The sequence below is a fragment of the Schistocerca gregaria genome, chromosome 4 (genome assembly GCF_023897955.1).
Source record: "Schistocerca gregaria isolate iqSchGreg1 chromosome 4, iqSchGreg1.2, whole genome shotgun sequence".
In the NCBI taxonomy this organism is placed as follows: domain Eukaryota; kingdom Metazoa; phylum Arthropoda; class Insecta; order Orthoptera; family Acrididae; genus Schistocerca; species Schistocerca gregaria.
In genome coordinates this window covers 604377188-604397278 of record NC_064923.1, presented here as the reverse complement: position 1 = coordinate 604397278, position 20091 = coordinate 604377188, and the positions used below count along the sequence as shown (strand labels likewise).

Genomic DNA, 20091 nt, shown 5'->3' with positions numbered 1-20091 from the left:
AATATAGCTGCAAATACGTAAGAATATAATTTCGGTTCACGTTGCACAAGCCAGAGTCTTCAGGATGTAATATCATACCAGTCATGTGGATCGCAAGTGTTATCGTACATTTAAAAACAAGCTGTGCTATTCTGTAGTAACTGAATTTATTATTTGGTTATCGCGTGTGCACGAGAATGATTCACTAATATAGCCAAGATTGGAATGATTCCATTATTATGAAACGCCAAAAAATTACATTGTGTGTAAAACTGGGTATAATTAATGTGTATGCAACTGAAGTTGGTGATTTCTGTACAATATCGGTTCAAACATCGAGTATCACAGTATATCAAAGATGAAAATAGAGACCAAGGAGGTTAAATGTTCTGGAAACTCTATGGTATAAATGTGTATGTGTCTTTCTTTTAAAGTCTTTGTCAAGTGTAATTCAAATCCAAATGTAAATATTTTGGTTTTGTGATGTGCTATGCATCAATATGACTGGATTTAATTATTTAGTGAGGAGGCCAGTGCATTATCGTTGTTTCAAGAAGTTGAACCGTTACAGTTCTTCAGATACAAGCGCCAAACATGAAGGAAAGGCTGTTAGAAAGAAGTATTCGGACACAGTGAACCTTCCTAACACTAAGTTTCCAGCAAGGATAGAAGGCAGAAAAAGAGCTGAGCGAGACAGGTTTATTTACGAAGTACGATACATATTGCCTTATAAACGTTAAAAAGAGGCTTATCATTAGCTATATACTTCAAATGTTTCTCAGTTGTTCTTGCTTGGAGAAACAGCCATGTTGTAATGTTCGTACCGGTGAATTCTTCCTTCGTCTAGACTCACCTGAAAATGTTGTATCCGTATTGCGCACTTAATTATTTTTCTGTTATATTTGTGTCAATTAGGCTAGACTACAAAAGACATTATTTAGATACGCCTAAAGTCATGTTTCATACTATCGCATGGATCACGTTTCGTAAGAAGACAAGCTATGTCGTTTGTTTGGAATTGCAGCTGTTGTTAATTGTACTTGACATGTTAAAAGATGCTGAACAACATTTATCTTAGTTGTGGGTGGCCTGGGAACGTCACGGTAGGAATAAATCATTTGCTCGAACTACAATTTAACTTTCTGGGATTCTCACATTTTGCTGCCATAGTGGTGGATGGAATTAAGGAAGTGTTTGCAAGTTACCGATATGATGCATATATAAATGTTAGTCTTCACTACTGGTCAGTTTGTTACTTCAACCAGATTTTCTGCTTTCACATGCATTGAATTTGCCAATTCACAACCAAATTGTGACCTTCCACTGTAACCTAGCCTGGGCTGCACTACAGATCAATATGTCGCCACAACTAAGATTTAAGAGTTGGGCCAATATCACACTTTAGCTGATAATTCCAGATACTATAACACGATAAAAAATATTACTGAAGCATTAAAACTGTGTTTGAAAAATGTGATAATGGCCCACCAGTGGGAATATTTATATCATAACCTTCATTAGATACAAGTTTCTTTTCCAAGTGATTGTCATTTGGTAGAGTGATCTGTGGTAAATTTGAACTGCTCACAAGTGTAGTTTGTATTTCACATAGTTGACCATGGTTAATTTGTACATTAGCCTGTTGGCTGTACAGTATATTCAGTTTAGGATCCTCTTAAAGCCATTTCTCATCCAAGTAAAGTCCTAGGTGTCTACAGGTAGTTGTTTATTTTGGAAATATTTCATGTAATGGATGTTCCCAAAGTTTCTCATTCAGTACCAAAGATACAATTTTGTGCTGAATTTCGTCTAATTCGTTCCAGCTCACCATTGGAATGCTCTCATAATATTGCACTACCAATGTATCATATGTATTTTTAGTGATTTCTTTCATTCCTTTGTCCTTATTCATTTTTAAGGAGGTTACCAGACCTCAAAAACATGTTCAACATATTGTCCTTTATGAGCACACTTTTGCAATCTGCACGATAGTTTTGTGCAGTCTGTTATATCATTTGACCTTTACAATAATCTGTGAAACATTGCTACTATGTTGTGGTAATCAAGAATATGCCAAGAATCCATAGTGGTGGGGGTGGGGGGCAGTTAGTTTCATAGAGCATAGAGAATGATGGAATTGGTCACACACTTCATCCTGGCTCCTCTATGATTGGTGGAAGTGGACTGACATCACACTGCTATGGAGTGTTTACGCTCGTTGCCAACTTTAGCTGTGTGACACTATTGTGTGCCATAACAATAAATAACCATTGAGAATATAGTGTTGATCCATTGCGGTGTTGTGCATAGTGGTTGTTAATATTATTTTACAAAAATATGAGCTAAGACGCTGTAGCTGGTGCTTTTAATGACTTAACCATCAACAATCAATTCTGCCATGAGCTGCTTGCTCTGGGAGGACAAGTCAGGGCTTGTCTCAGTAGCCAATGTGCTAAGAGCAGATTGCAAGCTTCCATCATAGTACCCACTGCTCAGGGGCCAAGTAAAAGCTTGTGATCAGTAGTTGTGGTATTTCACAAGATATGGCTCTGTGTACTCTTGCTACTAGCCAGTATCCATTACCTACTGTAGTTTTCTTCAGACTGATACTGAATTGATACATATGCCTGTTAGGCAGAGAAGTTACACACCATCTACAGAATAATGATATAGGGCCAAGGCTGTTATGTCAGTGAAATTCTGAAATTAGTTCTAAGAAAAAGTTAACTGGATAATGAGCAAATTCAGTTCTAAGAAAAACTTCTGTCTCCTTTTTTGAACTGAAGTAACTGACAGTTATAGATCCACATATCTGTGCGCCATTACTTTTTGTTGACAACCACTTAAGTGGACCTGATACCCGGTTAACATATGCCATCACGGCACTAGTAGCACACAGGATTTTAATGTAGCAAGGCGGAGACTAACAAAGACTAGAAACTCTCACGAAATAACATGTTAAAGTTTTTCAAGTAACTTCTAGGTCCCTGACCTTATGTTTCTAAAGTTAATATTTACACCTATGATTTACTGTTGGAACATCTGCTCTGCAAGATAGCAGAGCTGTTTGAAATAAACACTCTTTAACATAGGTTTTTAATACTATTGATACTGAAGTAAACTGAATTTTTAAGGGTCTTCCTGTAGGGAAAACCACTGCTCACAACTGTGTGTTTAATAGCTATGCACATATTCTGCTGTGAATGGTCAGTGTTTTCTTATTTTTTCCTGATTCATTCAGTCTTCGCGCAATACTTATTTTGAAATGCTCAGCTGCCACTGGCTGTTTCAATTCACAATGGAAGTCTTCTGTCTTTAATTACCTACATTCTGCAATTTCCCCAGTTTTAAGCTGTAGTCTACAAGCAGTAAATTATGATCAGAATATACATCTGCCCATGGAAATGTTTGCAGTTCAAATTGTGTTTTACCAAAACATAATTCATCCAAAGTCTTCTTGTATCTGCGGGTCTCTTTCCATGTGTACAAATTTCATCCACAAATATTTAAAAAAAAGTGTTTGAATTAATTAAGTTGTTATGTATAGGTCTAACATTCTAGTAGGTTTAAAATGTATTATGTATAGGCCTAACGTTCTATTAGGTTGCTTCCCCTTTCATTTCTTTACCACATTCATGTTCTCCCATTGTTTTTCCGTTCCCTTATTTTTCCTGCTATTGAATTCTAATTCCCAGTCACGGTTAAATTTTTGTCTCTATTAATGAATTGAATTTATTTTTATGACATCATACATTATTTAGTCTCATCATAATATGCAAAGCTACTAGGTATATACACTTGTACTACTGTGGTTGTTATTGGCTTTGTGTCTGTGTTGGCTATGATAATGTGTTCACTATGCAGGTAATAGGTCACCTGCAGTCCTATTTTTTACTCATTATTGGTCCTACTCATGTGTTATCCCTGTTTGAGTTTGCATTGATAACTGTATATTCATCTGACCAGAAATCTTAGTCGTCCTCTCTACTCTCCACTACTTCCCACTATATCTATCTTCAACATATCCATTCCTCTTGCAAAAGTTCTGTAATCCACCTGAATGGTTAAGAATCTGATGTTCCACTCTACAGCCTGTAGAAAACCAGATTTATTTTTCTGGTGGAAACTTCTTACCAAGCAGTTCTCACCTGGATGTCAGAACACAGGACTTTTTTTACCTCCAGATTATTTTATCCCAGAGGATGCATAATCAAGCCACACAGCAGAGTTGCATGCCCTCAGGAAATATAATGGATTCAGTTTCTCTTTGCTTTCAGACGTTCAAACTAACAATATAGCAAGATCATATGGACTAAGGTTACAAGTCCAGATCAGCCAGTCATCCAGCATGTTGCTATTGGAGATACTGAAAAGGCTGTTAGATACACACACACACACACACACACACACCTTTCTCTAAACACCAAAAAATATACGTTTAGTGGGAGACCTGCTAACACACACACACACACACACACACACACACACGGATATCTGGTTTGATGCAGCTCTCCATGCTACTTTATCCTGTGCAAGCTTCTTCATATCCCAGTAACTACTGTGTGATTTTGACCCTCCATGCTGTCTTCCAGTACCAAATTGGTGATTCCTTGATGCCTCAGAGCATGTCTTACCAACCGATCCCTTCGTCTAGTCAAGTTGTGCCACAAATTTCTCTCCTCCCCAATTCTATTCAATACCTCCTCATTAGTTACGTGGTCAATCCATCTAATCTTCAACATTTTTCTGTGCTCCACATTTTGAATGCTTCTGTTCTCTTTTTGTCTAAACTATTTATCACTCCACACAGATACTTTCAGAAAAACTTCCTGACGTTTAAATCTATACGCTATGTTAACAAATTTCTCTTCTTCAGAAGTGCTTTCCTTGCCATTACCAGTCTACATTTCATATCCTCTATATTTCGACCACTATCAGTTATTTTACTCCCTAAATAGCAAAACTTATTTACTACTTTAAGTGTCTCATTTCCTAATCTAATTCCTTCAGCATCACCCAATTTAATTTACTACATTCCATTATCCTCATTTTGCTTTTGTTGATGTTCATTTTATATCCTCCTTTCAAGACACTGTCCATTCCGTTCAGCTGCTCTTCCAGGTCCTATGCTCTCTCTGACAGAATTACATTGTGATCAGCGAATCTCAAAATTTTTATTTCTTCTCTATGGATTTTAATTCCTATTCCAAATTTTTCTTTTGTTTCCTTTACTACTTGCTCAATATATAGATTGAATAACATTGGGGAGAGGCTACAACCCTGCCTCAGTCCCTTCTCAACCACTGCTTCCCTTTCATGACCCGCGACTCTTATAACTGCTATATGGTTTCTGTACAAATTGTAAATAGCCTTTTGCTCCCTGTATTTTACCCCTGCCACTTTCAGAATTTGAAAAAGAGTATTCCAGGCAACACTGTCAAAAGCTTTCTCTAAGTTCACAAACGCTAGAAACATAGGTTTGCCTTTCCTTAATCTATCTTCTAAGATAAGTCTTAGGCTCAGTATTGCCCCATGTGTTCCAACATTTCTATGGAATCCAAACTGATCTTCCCCGAGGTTGGTTTCTACCAGTTTTTCCATTCGTCAGTAAAGAATTCATGTTAGTATTTTGCAGCCTTGGCTTATTGAACTGATAGTTTGGTAATTTTCACGTCTGTCGACACCTGCTTTCTTTTGGATTGGAATTATTATGTTCTTCTTGAGGCCTGAGTGTACTTCGCCTGTCTCATACATGTTGTTCGCCAGATGGTAGAGTTTTGCCAGGGCTGGCTCTCCCAAGACTATCAGTAGTTCTAATGGAATTTTGTTTACTCCCGGGCCCTTGTTTCAACTTACATCTTTCAGTGCTCTGTCAAACTCTTCATGCAGTATCATATCTCCCATTTCATCTTCATCTACATGCTCTTCCACTTCCATAACATTGTCCTCAAGTACACTCATGCTCATAAATCTAAGGATAATTGCAGAATGTGGTGCCACACAACGTGGCACTACACAAAACTGGTGCTAATTGCATCTGCACATGGGGAACACACACACCGCAGATCTGTAAGTCCACAGTGTTGGTGATAAATTGAGAAAACCGTACAGGAACAGATGTGCTACAAAAAGCCATTGTTTCCTGCACATGTACCCCGACATCAATATGGGATATGATCACCATGCACACATACACAGGCCGCACAATGGGTTGGCATACTCTGGATCAGGTGATTGAGCAGCTGCTGGAGTATTGACTCCCATTCTTGCACCAGTACCTGTTGGAGCTCCTAAAGTGTACTAGAGGTTTGAAGACATGCAGCAATATGTCGACCGAGAGCATCCCTGATGTGTTCGATGCGGTTTAGGAGAACAGGCAGGCCGGTCCATTCGCCTGATATCTTCTGTCTCAAGGTATTCCTCCATGATGGCAGCTCGGTGGGGCTTTGCATTATCATCCACCAGGAGGAATGTGGGACCCACTGCACCCCTGGAATAGCAGACATACTTCTGCAAAATGATGTCCCATTAAATCAGACCTGTTACAGTTCCTCTGTCAAAGACATGCAGGGGTGTATGTGCACCAATCATAATCCCACCCCACACTATCAAACCATGGCCTTCATACAGGACACTTTCAAGGACATTAAGGGGTTGGTATCTGGTTCCTGGTTCATGCCAGATGAAAACTCCACGTGAATCACTGTTCAGACTATACCTGAACTCGTCCGTAAACATAACCTGGGACCATTGTTCCAAATTACAAGTACTGTGTCGATACCAGGCTTTGCGGGCTCTCCTGTGACCAGAGGTCAGTGGAATGCACCTTGCAGGTCTCCAGGCAAATAAACCATGTTTGTTCAGTTTTCAGTTGACTGGAGACGACTGTTCTAGAGGCTATGGTAAGGTCCCAAGCAAGGCTACCTGCAGTACTCTGTGGCCGTCTGCGGTCACTGATGGTGAGATATCGGTCTTCTTTTGGTGTTGTACATTGTGGATGTCCCATACTGTAGCTCCTGGACACGTTTTGTGTCTGATGGAATCGTTGCCGTAATCTTGAGATCACACTTTGTGGCACACAGAGGGCCCATGCTATGACCTGCTGTTTCTGACCAGCCTCCAGTTGCCCTAGTATTCTACCCCTCATAATGTCATGAATATGTGTTCTTTGAGCCATTTTCAACACACAGTCACCATTAGCATGTCTGAAAACGTCTGCACACTTACTCGCTGCACTGTACTCTGACATGCACCAACACACCTCTGCGTATGTTGACTGCTACCAGCACCACTGCGCGACAACCACAGGTCAAATGCACTGAATGGTCATACCCGAGGTGATTTAAACTCGCAAACCTCCCACCAGAATGTTGTGTCAACATTATCCTTAGTTTATGAGCATGAGTGTACATCGTCCTTGTAAAGACCATCTACGTAATCCTTCCACCTTTCTCCTTTCCCTTCTTTGCTTAGAACTGGGTTTCCAGCTGAGCTCTTGATATCCATACAGGTGGTTCTCTTTTCTCCAAGGTCTATTTAATTTTCCTGTAGGCAGTATCTGTCTTACTCCTAGTGTTATATGCCTCTACATCCTTACATTTGCCTTATAGCCATCCCTGTCGATCTCATTTTTGAGACATCAGTATTCCTTTTTGCCTGCATCATTTACTGCATTTTTATATTTTATCCTTTTATCAATTAAATTCAATATTTCTTTTGTTACCCAAGTATTTCTATTAGCCCGTGTCTTTTTATGTACTTGATCCTCCGCTGCCTTCACTATTTCATCTCTCAAAGCTACCCATTCTTGATCTACTGTTTTTCTTTCCCCCATTATTGTCAATTGTTCCGAAATGCTCTCCCTGAAACTCTCTACAACCTCTGGTTCTTTCAGTTTATCCAGGTCCATCTCCTCAAATTCCCACCTTTTTGCAGTTTCTTCAGTTTTAATCTACAGGTCATAACCAATAGATTGTGGTCAGAGTCCACACCTGGCCCTGGAAAAGTCTTACAATTTAAAACCTCGTTCCTAAGTCTCTGTCTTACCATTATATAATATATCTGAAACCTTCCAGTATCTCCAGGCCTCTTCCATGTATACAATCTTCTTTCATAATTCTTGAACCAAATGTTAGCTATGATTAAGTTATGCTGTATGCTAAATTCTGCCAGGTAGCTTCCTCTTTCATTCCTTACCCCCATTCCACATTCACTTACTACGTTTCCTTCTCTTCCTTTTCCTACTAACAAATTCCAGTCACCCGTGACCATTAAATTTTCGTCACCCTTCACTATCTGAATAATTTCTTTTATCTCATTATACATTTCATCAATCTCTTCATCATCTGCAGAGCTAGTTGGCATGTAAACCTGTACTGCTGTGGTGGGCTTCGTGTCTGTCTTGGCCACAATAATGCATTCACTACACTGCTTGTACTAGTTTACCTGCACTCCTATTTTTTAAATTCATTATTAAACCTACTCCAGCATTACCCCTATTTGATTTTGTATTTATAACCCTGCCACCGAACTTCACTAATTCCCACTATATGTAACATTAACCTATCCATTTCTCTTTTTAAATTTTCTAACCTACCTACCCTGTTAAGGGATCTGACATTCCACGCTGCGATCCATAGAATGCCAGTTTTTCTTTCTCCTGATAACGACATCCTCTTGAGTAGTCATTGCCCAGAGATGGGGGACTATTTTTACCTCCGGAGTATTTTACCCAAGAGGACGCCATCGTCATTTAACAACACAGTAAAGCTGCATGCGGTAGGGAAATATTATGGCTGTAGTTTCCCCTTGCTTTTAGCCGTTCACATTACCAGCACAGGAATGCCTTTTTGGTTAGTGTTATATATACACAAGAAAACTCCACATATTTTGAGACCTGGGTAATAAGTGTAGACAGGCAACAATTATCTTAAGTAGAAAAAAAAGGTAGAATTAATTGTGAAATTGGTCAATTTTTATATTGTTGTTGTGGTCTTCAGTCCTGAGACTGGTTTGATGCAGCTCTCCATGCTACCCTATCCTGTGCAAGCTTCTTCATCTCCCAGTACTTACTGCAACCCACATCATTCTGAATCTGCTTAGTTTTTATATCACTGGAAGGCAAATGTGTGTATCTTAGATTGTTGATAGAAGCAACATGACATTTTTGATCACAGAATTGCAACGGCGTAAGAAGCACACCCAGTGTGCTAAAGTGTCATCAGGTTTATGGAGATATCCCCTGTACTACAATCATTGCTGTTATTTTCAAGTGCAGGGTGTTTATAAATTAGGTATACAAAAGCAAAAGTCATCTTTAATTGTGAAAAGCGTAAATAACTTACAGAAGTGTGTGATACAGCACTGAAAGCTGTATACCTTAAGGTTTTATTTCCGAGTAACACTATTAGTTCCCAATGTTCCCACCAGGTGGCATGCATGAGTAAGTTATTCCAACAGTTGTCATGGAGTCATATAACAATGCAGAATGAGCACAGTGTTGTTTATGCTTTCACAAATCCAAATCTACTACTACGCTCCAGAAACAGTCCAGGTCTAAATATAATATGCCACCACCTCATAGACAAGCTGTTGTTTGTAAAATTGTTTCACTGAAACTGGACATACATCACATAGCATGCTGCATTTGGGACATTAGGATCGGTCAGCACTCTCCAACGATTGTACCAGTTAGTAACAGTTTGTCTTTGAGGTGGCAGCTTGCAGTATTTAGTCCAAAATTGTCTCTGAACAGTAACACTGTTGTATAACACCATGATGACTGTTGGAATAATTCATTTGCGCATGCCACCTATAAGGGATGTTAAGAATTAACAGTGTTAAGTGGGAATAAAACCTGAAGATATATTGCTTTCACTGCTGCATCAAACATTTTTTGTGTTATTTACCATTTTCACAATTTAAGGGTACTTTTGTACAAGTAACTTGTTAAAACCTTATATTCTGCACCTGTCTCACATTATAGGTAGATACATAGATAATGAGAATGTATATTTTGGTTAGTCTGCTGTGTTGAAAATTCCGTTCTTCTACAGAAAATTTTGACAACTAGATGAATAATCAAATATTGTGTTGAACAATGAAAATGTTATCTCAGATTTGCAGCTGATAGTATAAACTATTTTAGGTACTATCTTTTTGAAGATGACCAGTGTTCTGTATCATATTTGCTCATCATACTCATAATATATTGTTTTATTTAGAAATGCAGATTCTCCTCGTTATATTCATGGCAAAGAGAACACACTAAGGATCCAGAGTTCATATTGCATGATGGCCCTCCATATGCCAATGGAAAACCACATATGGGACATGCCATTAACAAGGTGAGGATATTAATTGTGAAAGAGAAAATATTTACTTAACATTGTAGCAAAAGTATTTTAAGGCTAATGTAAATCATGTGAAATAATTTATTTATAAAATATTTATATTAATTAACTGTAAAGCAACTGAAAGTATTGCTTGATTTTACTTGCATTACAATAAGCAGACGTGTAGAACAGTCTCTTCCAAAATAAATGCTATTTTATTGTTTACTTAATTGTCATATTATTTATTTACTTCCTTGACCTCTAACAGGCATGTAACTATAATTTTGTAACAGCATAGCTGTAAAATGTCAAACTAATGTTTCTCACTTTGTAGAGTAAACATATTTGAAAATTAAACAGTGGAAAGTCCATATTGGGATATCAAAAATTTTTCATATTATTGTAGACATATGAAAATTATTCGTGTGTACAACATCAAAAGTTATTTAAAATGTTTAGGATAGTGATCCTTTTTTGTGGAAAGTAAAAAGTCATAAAAAAATGGTTGTTGAGAATTACATTTCAGTAGTATTCAGACAGAATTACATTAACAAAATATAATCAAGGTTAAATTAAAACTGTGTTTATGGGGAGGGGGGGCAGTTTTTAAGTATAATTGTATGAATAGGATTAAAAATAGTGTGTTTGTTAATCTTAGCACTAATATTACATTCATATTCTGTAAACTTACTTGTTCCACTTCTTATTTATAAAAGAATTGTTCAAATGTTCTATGGGACATGTAACTGTCTAACTTTCATTTTTCAAAAGGCTTCAACCTTTCACTCATGTAATTTGTAGCCCTTGTTAGGTAGACAACCAAATTACAATCATGATTATTTCATTAGCACTCTTTTTAATTGTGCTTTAGTATTTTGTTGTGTGATACCTTTCTTTTATTTTCATCATCGCTTCTTCGAAGTACAGATTGACTACGTACCTGTCTTTACCCTTTTTAATCTGAGCTTTTCATTTTTCTTCTTCCACTCATATTATTCCCTCTTGGTTCTTGTACATATTGTATATTATCCATCTCTCCCTATAGATTACCCATATTTTTCTTAGAATTTTGAACATCTTGCAAAATTTTACATTGTTGAACACTTTTTCCATGCTGACAAATCCTATGAACATGTCTTGATTTTTCTTTGGTCTTGCTTCCATTGTCGACTGCAACATCAGATTTGCCTCTCTGGTGCCTTTACCTTTCCTAAAACCAAACTGATCGTCATCTAACACTTCCTCAATTTTCTGTTCCATGCCTCTGTATATTATTCTTGTCAGCAATTTGAATGCTTAAGCTGTTAACCTGACTGTGCGATAATTCTCGCACCTGTCAGCTCTTGGAGTCTTCGGAACTGTGTCCATGATATTTTTCCGAAAGTCAGACGATACATCGCCAGTCTGGTACATTCTACCCGCCAATGTGAATAGGCATTTTGTTGCTACTTCCTTCAATGATTTTAGAAATTCTGATGAACTTTTATCTATCACTTCTGCCTTATTTGATCTTAAGTCCTCCAAAGTGCAGTGTATTGTCATGTTGTGGCCTGCACTTGAAGGAAGACATATGTTGCCGATGACAAAAGAGGTCCTGACTATTATTCATTTATTGAGAATCATACACTGCATTTTATGTTACACTCTTCCAATACATATTGCATATGTGTAAGAACAGACTAATTATAAGCGTAAAAATAATGGCAAGAAATAAATAGCTGAGGGCTCATAAATACTTGAGTCATACGTGGAGGAGAGAGTATACAGTCCTTGAATATACAGTGCAAGGAAAATAGTGTAGTTGGTGTGATTTGACCCAGGACAGGCATATTGTTGGTTTCACCCAACGTATTATTTAATCATTCTAAATCATGGTGTGAGGTTTGAAGTGTGGCAGGTCACGGAAAGCACTCAGTTCTCCGTCATCTATAGAGAAATCAAGAATAACTGGTAGCTACAAAAAGCTGAAGAACTGCAAAAACTATCTGATGGCTGTGACCTACAAAACTTCTATGCAGGCGTGAAGGAGATATATCATCCAATTCAATCCTCATCTAGAACACTGAAGACTGCTAGCAGTTCCATCATTTTAACTGAGAATGAAAACTTAGGGCGTTGGAAGGAACATTACTCTGTGCTTCTGAACTGTGCCTTCAATGTTCTATATAATGTCCCTCAGCAACCCCAGCCATCATGGATGGCACTTCCACCCACATACAGAGACTTTATCAAAACACTCAATCAGTTGAGACCAAGAAAGCCTCCTGGTACTGACAACATTCCTCTGGAACAGATACAAAATAGAGCTACACCCTTCAAGATTAGACTTTTTATACTGATCCTCTTAATTTGGGAAACTCAAGAAGTACCTGATGACTGGAAGAATGCTACTATCATCACTATCCCTAAGAAAAGTGACCGTAGTGTGTGTGGGAACTACCATCGTATATTGCTGTTGTCAGTTACAGGTAAAATTCTCTCAAGAATTCTATTAAATAGGTTCCAAGATAAGATTTTGGCAGAATCTCAGTGTGGTTTCCAAACCTCCAGAGGCATGATGGATATGATATTTTGTGCTAGACAGCTCCATGAAAAATGCAGAGAGCAACAGTAGTATCTATATTTAGTTTTGTATGCCCTTGAAAAATCCTTTGATTCAGTGCCTAGATCTGCCATGACGAAGGTAATGGACACTTTGGATGTCCTGAGCACTATGTGGATATGGTTCAAGCTCTACGTGATTTCTTGTCTGGGCAGGTTCTTCATGGTAACACTGCACTGGGTTTGTTTCCAGTCAGTCAGGATTTGAAACAACGCTGTGTGCTTGCTCCAACCCTCTTTTTCTCTGTTCATGGCTACCATGCTGTATTAATCTGCAAACAACCAAGGCATGATGATTAAATTTTGTTTTTATGGAAGTCTCTTCAATCTGACAAGACTTTGTTTACAATGACGTGTTCAGGTTACCTGGGTGACAGAACTACAGTATGTTAATGACACTTCATCTCCTCCTCTAACACTGCCAGAGTTACAGCTGTCAGTCAGCTGCTTTAAAACTGTGTATGATTGCTGTGGTTGAATCATCAGTGCGGGGAAAATGAAGGTACTCAGAATTAACTCTCCCTTAATTCAATATCTCTATTGTAGACACAGCGCTGGAGCAAGTTGAGCACTTGTCATATGTCAGAACTATCTTTTCTAAACCTTTACCTGTGAAGATGTTGATAAAAGAACAGGGGCTGCCCATGCAGTGTTTGGACAGTTAACAGACAGAGTCTTCATAAAAAAAGACCTAAAGCTGCATACCAAACTCATGGTGCACAGAGCTGTTGTCACTTCTGTGTTGCTGTACAGCTGTGAAACTTTGACACTCTATTGCCATGATATCAAGAAACTTGAACACTTCCCCCAGCAAAAAGGCAGACACATCGTGAACATTAAGTGGAAGAACCACGTTACCCATGTTGCGGTTCTTGAGGAAGCACATCTAAGCGGCATTGAGGCAACCATCATCGCTCAACAACTGAGATGGTTAGTCCATATTCATCACATGAGTAATGCAAGGCTTCCCTGCCAAATCCATTATGGTGAACTCTGCTCAGTCAGTAGCGCTTCAGGGACCAGATAAAACACATCACGAGGACAACTGGCATAAAGATACAAACATGGGAAGAATGTGCTGTGGACTGCTTACTGTGGAGGAACAAGACATCCATTGCTGTCAACTTTTTTTGAAGGAAAATGCAGCAAAGAGGCCAAGTGACAGGCAAGGAAGCTCTGTCAGTTACAACTCTGCCCTCCTCCAATTATTCTGTGTGATGTAAGTGGACGAATGTTTTGTGTCAGGATTGATCTGTTCAGCCACCAGAAACACATCAATACATTGAATTGAAATGCTCATAATACGCAGGAAGAAGCTGTGCATACTTGTAATCAAGTCGCAGCCGACTCAACCTAGGGTGTCACATGTGGTTAAATTATCTTGATATGTCTCTTGGTCTGAAGTTGCAGCTGCCTCCCATCTATTGCTCCACAAAAAAACCCCTGCTAATTTACACTTACGATCCAGTGGATGAAGATAATGTCAAAATTGCTAGATGCTTTTGGGCTAATTGCAGAACAAAATTTCTTGTTTTACTGATCACATCATGATCAGGCAGAGATTCCGAAATCAGATGCTGAATTGTACCCGGGAGCAGATATAGATTCAGAGCACAATGCAGTAGTGATGAAGAGTAGGCTAAAGTTTAAGACATTAGTCAGGAAGAATCATTATCCAAAGAAGTGGAATACAGAAGTACTAAGGAATGACAAGATACTTTTTAAGTTGTCTAAGGCTATAGATACAGCAGTAAGGAACAGCTTAGTAGGCAGTACAGTTGAAGAGGAATGGACATCTCTAAAAATGGCAATCACATAAGTTGGAAAGAGAAATGTAGGTGGAAAGAGGCTAACTGTGAAGAACCCTTGGGTAACAGAAGAAATACTTCAGTTGATCGATGAAAGAAATAAGTACAAAAATGTTCAGGGAAATTCAGGAACACAGAAATACAAGTTGCTGAGGAATAAAACAAGTAGGAAGTGCAGGGAAGCTAAAATGAAATGGCTGCATGAAAAATGAAACGAAATCAAAAAAGAAATGATTGTCGGAAGGACTGACTCAGCTTATAGGAAAGTCAAAATAACCTTTGGTGAAATTAACAGCAAGGGTGGTAACATTAAGAGAGCAATGGGAATTCCACTCTTAAATGCAGAGGAGAGAGCGGAGAGGTGGAGGATGTACATTGAAGGCCTCTATAAGTGTGAAGAAATGTCTGATGGGATAGAAGAAGAAACGAGAGTTGATATGGAAGAGAGAGGGATCCAATATTAGAATCACAATTTAAGAGTGCTGTGGAGGTCTTAAAATTAAATAAGGTAGAAGGGATAAGTCCATCAAAATTCCTAAAATCATTGAGGGAAGTTGGGGGAAGTAACAACAAAATGACTATTCACGTTGGTGTGTAGCATGTATGAGACTGGCGATGTACCATTAGACTTTCGGAAAAATGTCATCCACACACTTCCAAAGACTCCAAGAGCTGAAAAGTGTGAGAATTATCACATAGTCAGCTTAATAGCTCAAGCATTCAAGTTGCTGACAAGAATAACATACAGAAGAATGGAAAAGAAAATTGAGGATGTGTTAGATGACAATCAGTTTGGCTTTAGGAAAGGTAGAGGCACTAGAGAGGCAATTCCGATGTTGCGGCCAATAATGGAAGCAAGACTAAAGAAAAATGAAGACATGTTCATAGGACTTGTCAACCTGGAAGAAGTGTTCGACAATGTAAAATGTTGCAAGATGTTCTAAATTCTGAGAAAAATATGGGTAAGCTTTAGGGAGGGACAGGTAATACACAATATGTACAAGAACCAAGAGGGAATAGTAAGATAGGAAGACCAAAAACGAAATACCCAGTTTAAAAAGGATGTAAGACAGGTATGTAGTCAATCTTTATTTCGAAGAAGCAATGATGGAAATAAAGGAAAGGTTCAGGGGTGGAATTAAAATTAAAGGTGAAAGGATATCAGTGATGCAATTCGCTGATAACATTGCTACCCTTAGTGAAAGTGAAGTAGGATTACAGGATCTGCTGAATAGAATGAACAGTCTAATGAGTATGGATATGGATTGAGAGTAAATTGAAGAAAGATGAAAGTAATGAGAAGTAGCAGAAAGGAGAACAACAGGAAACTTAATATCGGGATTGATGGCCACAAGTAGATATAGGTAAGGAATTGTACTACATAGGCAGTAACTAATGACGGATAGAGCAAGGAGGACACCAAAAGCAGACTAGCACTGCCAAAGAGGGCATTCTGGCTAAGAGAAGCCTACTAGTATCAAACATAGGCCTTAATTTGAGGAAGAAATTTGTGAGAATGTATGTTTAGAGCACAGAATTGTATGGTAGTGAAACATGGACTGTGTGAAAACTGGAACAGAAGAGAATCAAAGCATTTGAGATGTGCTAGAGACGAATGTTGAAAATTAGGTGGACTGATAAGGTAGGGAATGAGGAGGTTCTGTGCAGAATTAGAGAGGAAAGGAATATGTGTAAAATACTGACAGGGAGAAGGGAAAGGATGATAGGACATCTGTTAAGACATCAGAGAGTGATTTTCACGGTAGTACAGGGAACTGTAGAGGGCAAAAACTGTAGAGGAAGACAGAGATTGGAATGCATCCAGCAAATAATTGAGAATGTAGGTTGCAACAAGTGCTGCTTTGAGATGAAGAGGTTGGCACAGAAGAGTAATTCATGGTGAGGCTCACCAAACCAGTCAGACAACTGATAACTTAAAAAAAAACAGAAAAAGTATATATTCCACTCTTTATCCACCATTACAATTCTTGTTCTCTATGGCTCTCTGTAGTACCATAGAAGCTATTCTCTGGTGTCTTAACACATCTCCTATTGGGTCTCACCCTTTCCCTTGTTTTAATTTGTTTTCTACTTGTTTCTTTTCTTGGCAATTCTCCAGTGAACCACATTTATCACCTTTGTTGTTGTGGTGTTCAGTCCTGAGACTGGTTTGATGCAGCTCTCCATGCTACCCTATCCTGTGCAAGCTTCATCATATCCCAGTATTTACTGCAATCTACATCCTTCTGAATCTGCTTAGTATATTCATCTCTTGGTCTCCCTCTACGATTTTTACCCTCCACGCTGCCCTCCAATGCCAAATTTGTGATCGCTTGATGCCTCAGAACATGTCCTACCAACTGGTGCCTTCTTCTTGTCAAGTTGTGACACAAACTCCTCTTCTCCCCAATTCTATTAAATACCTCATTAGTTATGTGATCCACCCATTTAATCTTCAGCATTCTTCTGTAGCACCACATTTCGAAAGCTTCTATTCTCTTCTTGTCCAAACTATTTATCGCCCATGTTTCACTTCCATACATGACTACACTCCATACAAATACTTTCAGAAACGACATCCTGACACTTAAATCTATGCCCGATGTTAACAAATTTCTCTTCTTCAGAAACGCTTTCGTTGCCATTGCCAGTTACATTTTATATCCTCTCTACTTCGACCATCATCAGTTATTTTACTCCCCAAATAGCAAAACTCCTTTACTACTTTAAGTGTCTCACTTCCTAATCTAATTCCCTCAGCAGCACCCGATTTAATTCGACTACATTCCATTATCCTCGTTTTGCTTTTGTTGATGTTCATCTTATATCCTCCTTTCAAGACACTGTCCATTCCGTTCAACTGCTCTTCCAAGTCCTTTGCTGTCTCTGACAGAATTACAATGTCATTGGCGAACCTCTAAGTTTTTATTTCTTCTCCATGGGTTTTAATACCTACTCCGAATTTTTCTTTTGTTTCCTTTAGTGCTTGCTCAATATACAGATTGAATAACATCAGGGAGAGGCTATCACCTTATACCTCACTTAATGTTCATCATCCTCCTGTAATCCTACATGTAAATGATTTGATTCTTTTCATTTCCAGCTTTCTCAAAGTCTGTGATCCCTTTCTATATAACACTGCACGCCAAACGTACAGTCTCAGAAAGTTATTTTTCAAATTAAGAACTATGTTTAATGCTAGCTGACTTTTTTTTGTCAAGAAGTGCTTTCTTTGCCTGTGCAAGTCTGCTTCTTATGTCTTCCTTACTTCATCTGTTACGTGTAATTTTGCTTCCAAGGTAGCAGAATTCTTCACTTTTTGTCAACTCTGCGCGCCAGTTTTGATGTGACGTTCAATGCTAATCTCTTTTCTGCTACTTCTTAAGCCTTCCCCATGCTTTTTTTTGTTTTGTTTAATATTAATCCACATTTTGTGCACAGTAGACTGTTCATTCCACTGTGCTTGGAATTCTTCCTGAATTTCAAAGAGGATATTGATGTCTTCGACAAATTTTATCAACAATTTCTTGCAGGATTTTGATCCCACTTCCAAATCTTTGCTTTATTCCTCTTATTGCTTCTTAAATATAGATACTGAATAGTAGAGGAGAAAGACCATGTCCCTGTCATACACTCATTTAATTCAAGCTCTTCAGCCTTTGCATTCCATTTTTATTGCCCCTTTTGTTTCTTTCAGATGTTGTATGTTACTTGTCTTTTTTGTAGTGTATACCCACTTCTCATATGGTTTTGAACATCTTACACTACTACTTTGTGGTATCAAATGCTTTTTCCTTTCACAGCAAATAGATTGTCAGAAAAGTCTTGATTTTTGTGATTATCATATGTAACATTTGAACCACCTCTCTGGTGCCTTTAAATTTTCAAAAGTGAAACTGATCATCATCTAACATAGCCTTAATTTTCTTTTCCTTGTTCACTATATTTTCCTCGTTAATGACATGAATGCTGGAATTGCGAAGCTCATTGTGCCACTGTTCTCACATTTAGCTGCCCTTGTTATCTTCGAGATTATATGAATGATATTCTTTCTGAAGTCTGAGGATATGTCTATAGCCTTGTACATTCTACATGTTAATTTGAGAAAAATTGTTTGGTTGCCACTACCCCTCATTATTTTAGAACTTGTGGAGAGGTGTTGTGACCAGAAGTCCTCCATATCTCTGTCAAATGCTGATTCTCATGCTAGACCCCTTAGATTCTCCAAACTGACATCACTTTCTCATTTTAGAATATTAAAAACGTCTCTGCTTTTAAATTTTCTGAAATTTATTGTGAATTTCCTACAGGCTGAATCTGTCTTGACAAACATTTTCCCTTAGGTTCCTTGCACTTCATATTGATTGCATGATAAGTTCACACTACTCTGCTATTTCACTTCCTTTTCCAGGACTTTTTTTAATTGAAGTATTTCTTGTGTTGCTGAGTTTCTGGGCAGTAACACACAAATTGGTCCATCCAACTTCTGTTATCACCCTTTTTAGGGATGTCCATTCTTCTCAACTGAATTGTCAGCTCTCATATTCATTTCTTTAGTACCTACAACCCGAAAGAACTTAAAATGCACTTAGTCATTCCTCAATACTTCAGTTTACCACTTCATTGTATGTCGAGTCTTCCTCAGAATTCTTGAAAATGTGCTCTTCATTATTATTAAATTATGATCTGAAATTCTGACAGCTATTGGGTAAATCTTACAATTTCATATCCAATTTTGGAAGCTCTGTCTCCCCATGATGAAATCCATCTGGTGTCTTCCTTTAGCTCTTAGCCATATCCGAATTTACTCCCTCCTCTTGTGATTTTTGGATTTTTTATTTGTTATTATTAACTGACGTTTATTACAGAGCTCAAGGGGTCTTACCCCTCTCTCATCATTATTCCAAATCCTGTATTCTTCCACATTTCTGCTGTTACTTCCCCTAATATAGTGTTTCAGTTCCCCTCTTGTACTCACTCTTTCTCATCATCTTGTGCTGTTAGTGTCAGCATGTGTACTTAAAGTGTAGCTGTTGGCATTGGTTTGATTCTGATTCTGCTCTGAAAAATCCTTTTACTGAACTGTTTCCAGTAACTACCTCTTTGCCCTGCCTTCCTGTTTGCAGTGAATCCTACTCCCATTGTATAATTTTCTGATGCTACTGATATTAACCTATATTTACCTGACAATTTACCTCTCTCTGCTTACCATTTCACTTCACTGACTTTTATTACATGTAGATTCAACCTCTGCATTTTCCTTTCAAGATTTTCTAGCTTCCCTACCACAATTCAGACATCCGACAGTCTACAATTTGACTTATTCTGCAGAGCACATTACCTTACTGACTTTTTTATTTCCAAAGGCT

At 38.2% G+C, this 20091-nt stretch overlaps 1 protein-coding gene across 2 annotated transcripts in view; it reads left to right on the top strand.

The window, feature by feature from the left end:
- The window catches only part of LOC126266865 (isoleucine--tRNA ligase, mitochondrial), a 105146-nt gene that overhangs the window by 17324 nt on the left and 67731 nt on the right, over positions 1–20091 (top strand). Inside the window, exons 1-2 of one of the 2 annotated variants that reach the window (XM_049971486.1) lie at positions 392–689; positions 10203–10325. In XM_049971486.1, coding sequence (XP_049827443.1) covers positions 480–689; positions 10203–10325 — 333 coding nt within the window. In that variant the 5' untranslated portion in view covers positions 392–479. Of the gene's footprint in view, positions 1–391; positions 690–10202; positions 10326–20091 lie in introns of those variants that run through there. The other variant, XM_049971487.1, reaches the window with a different exon arrangement.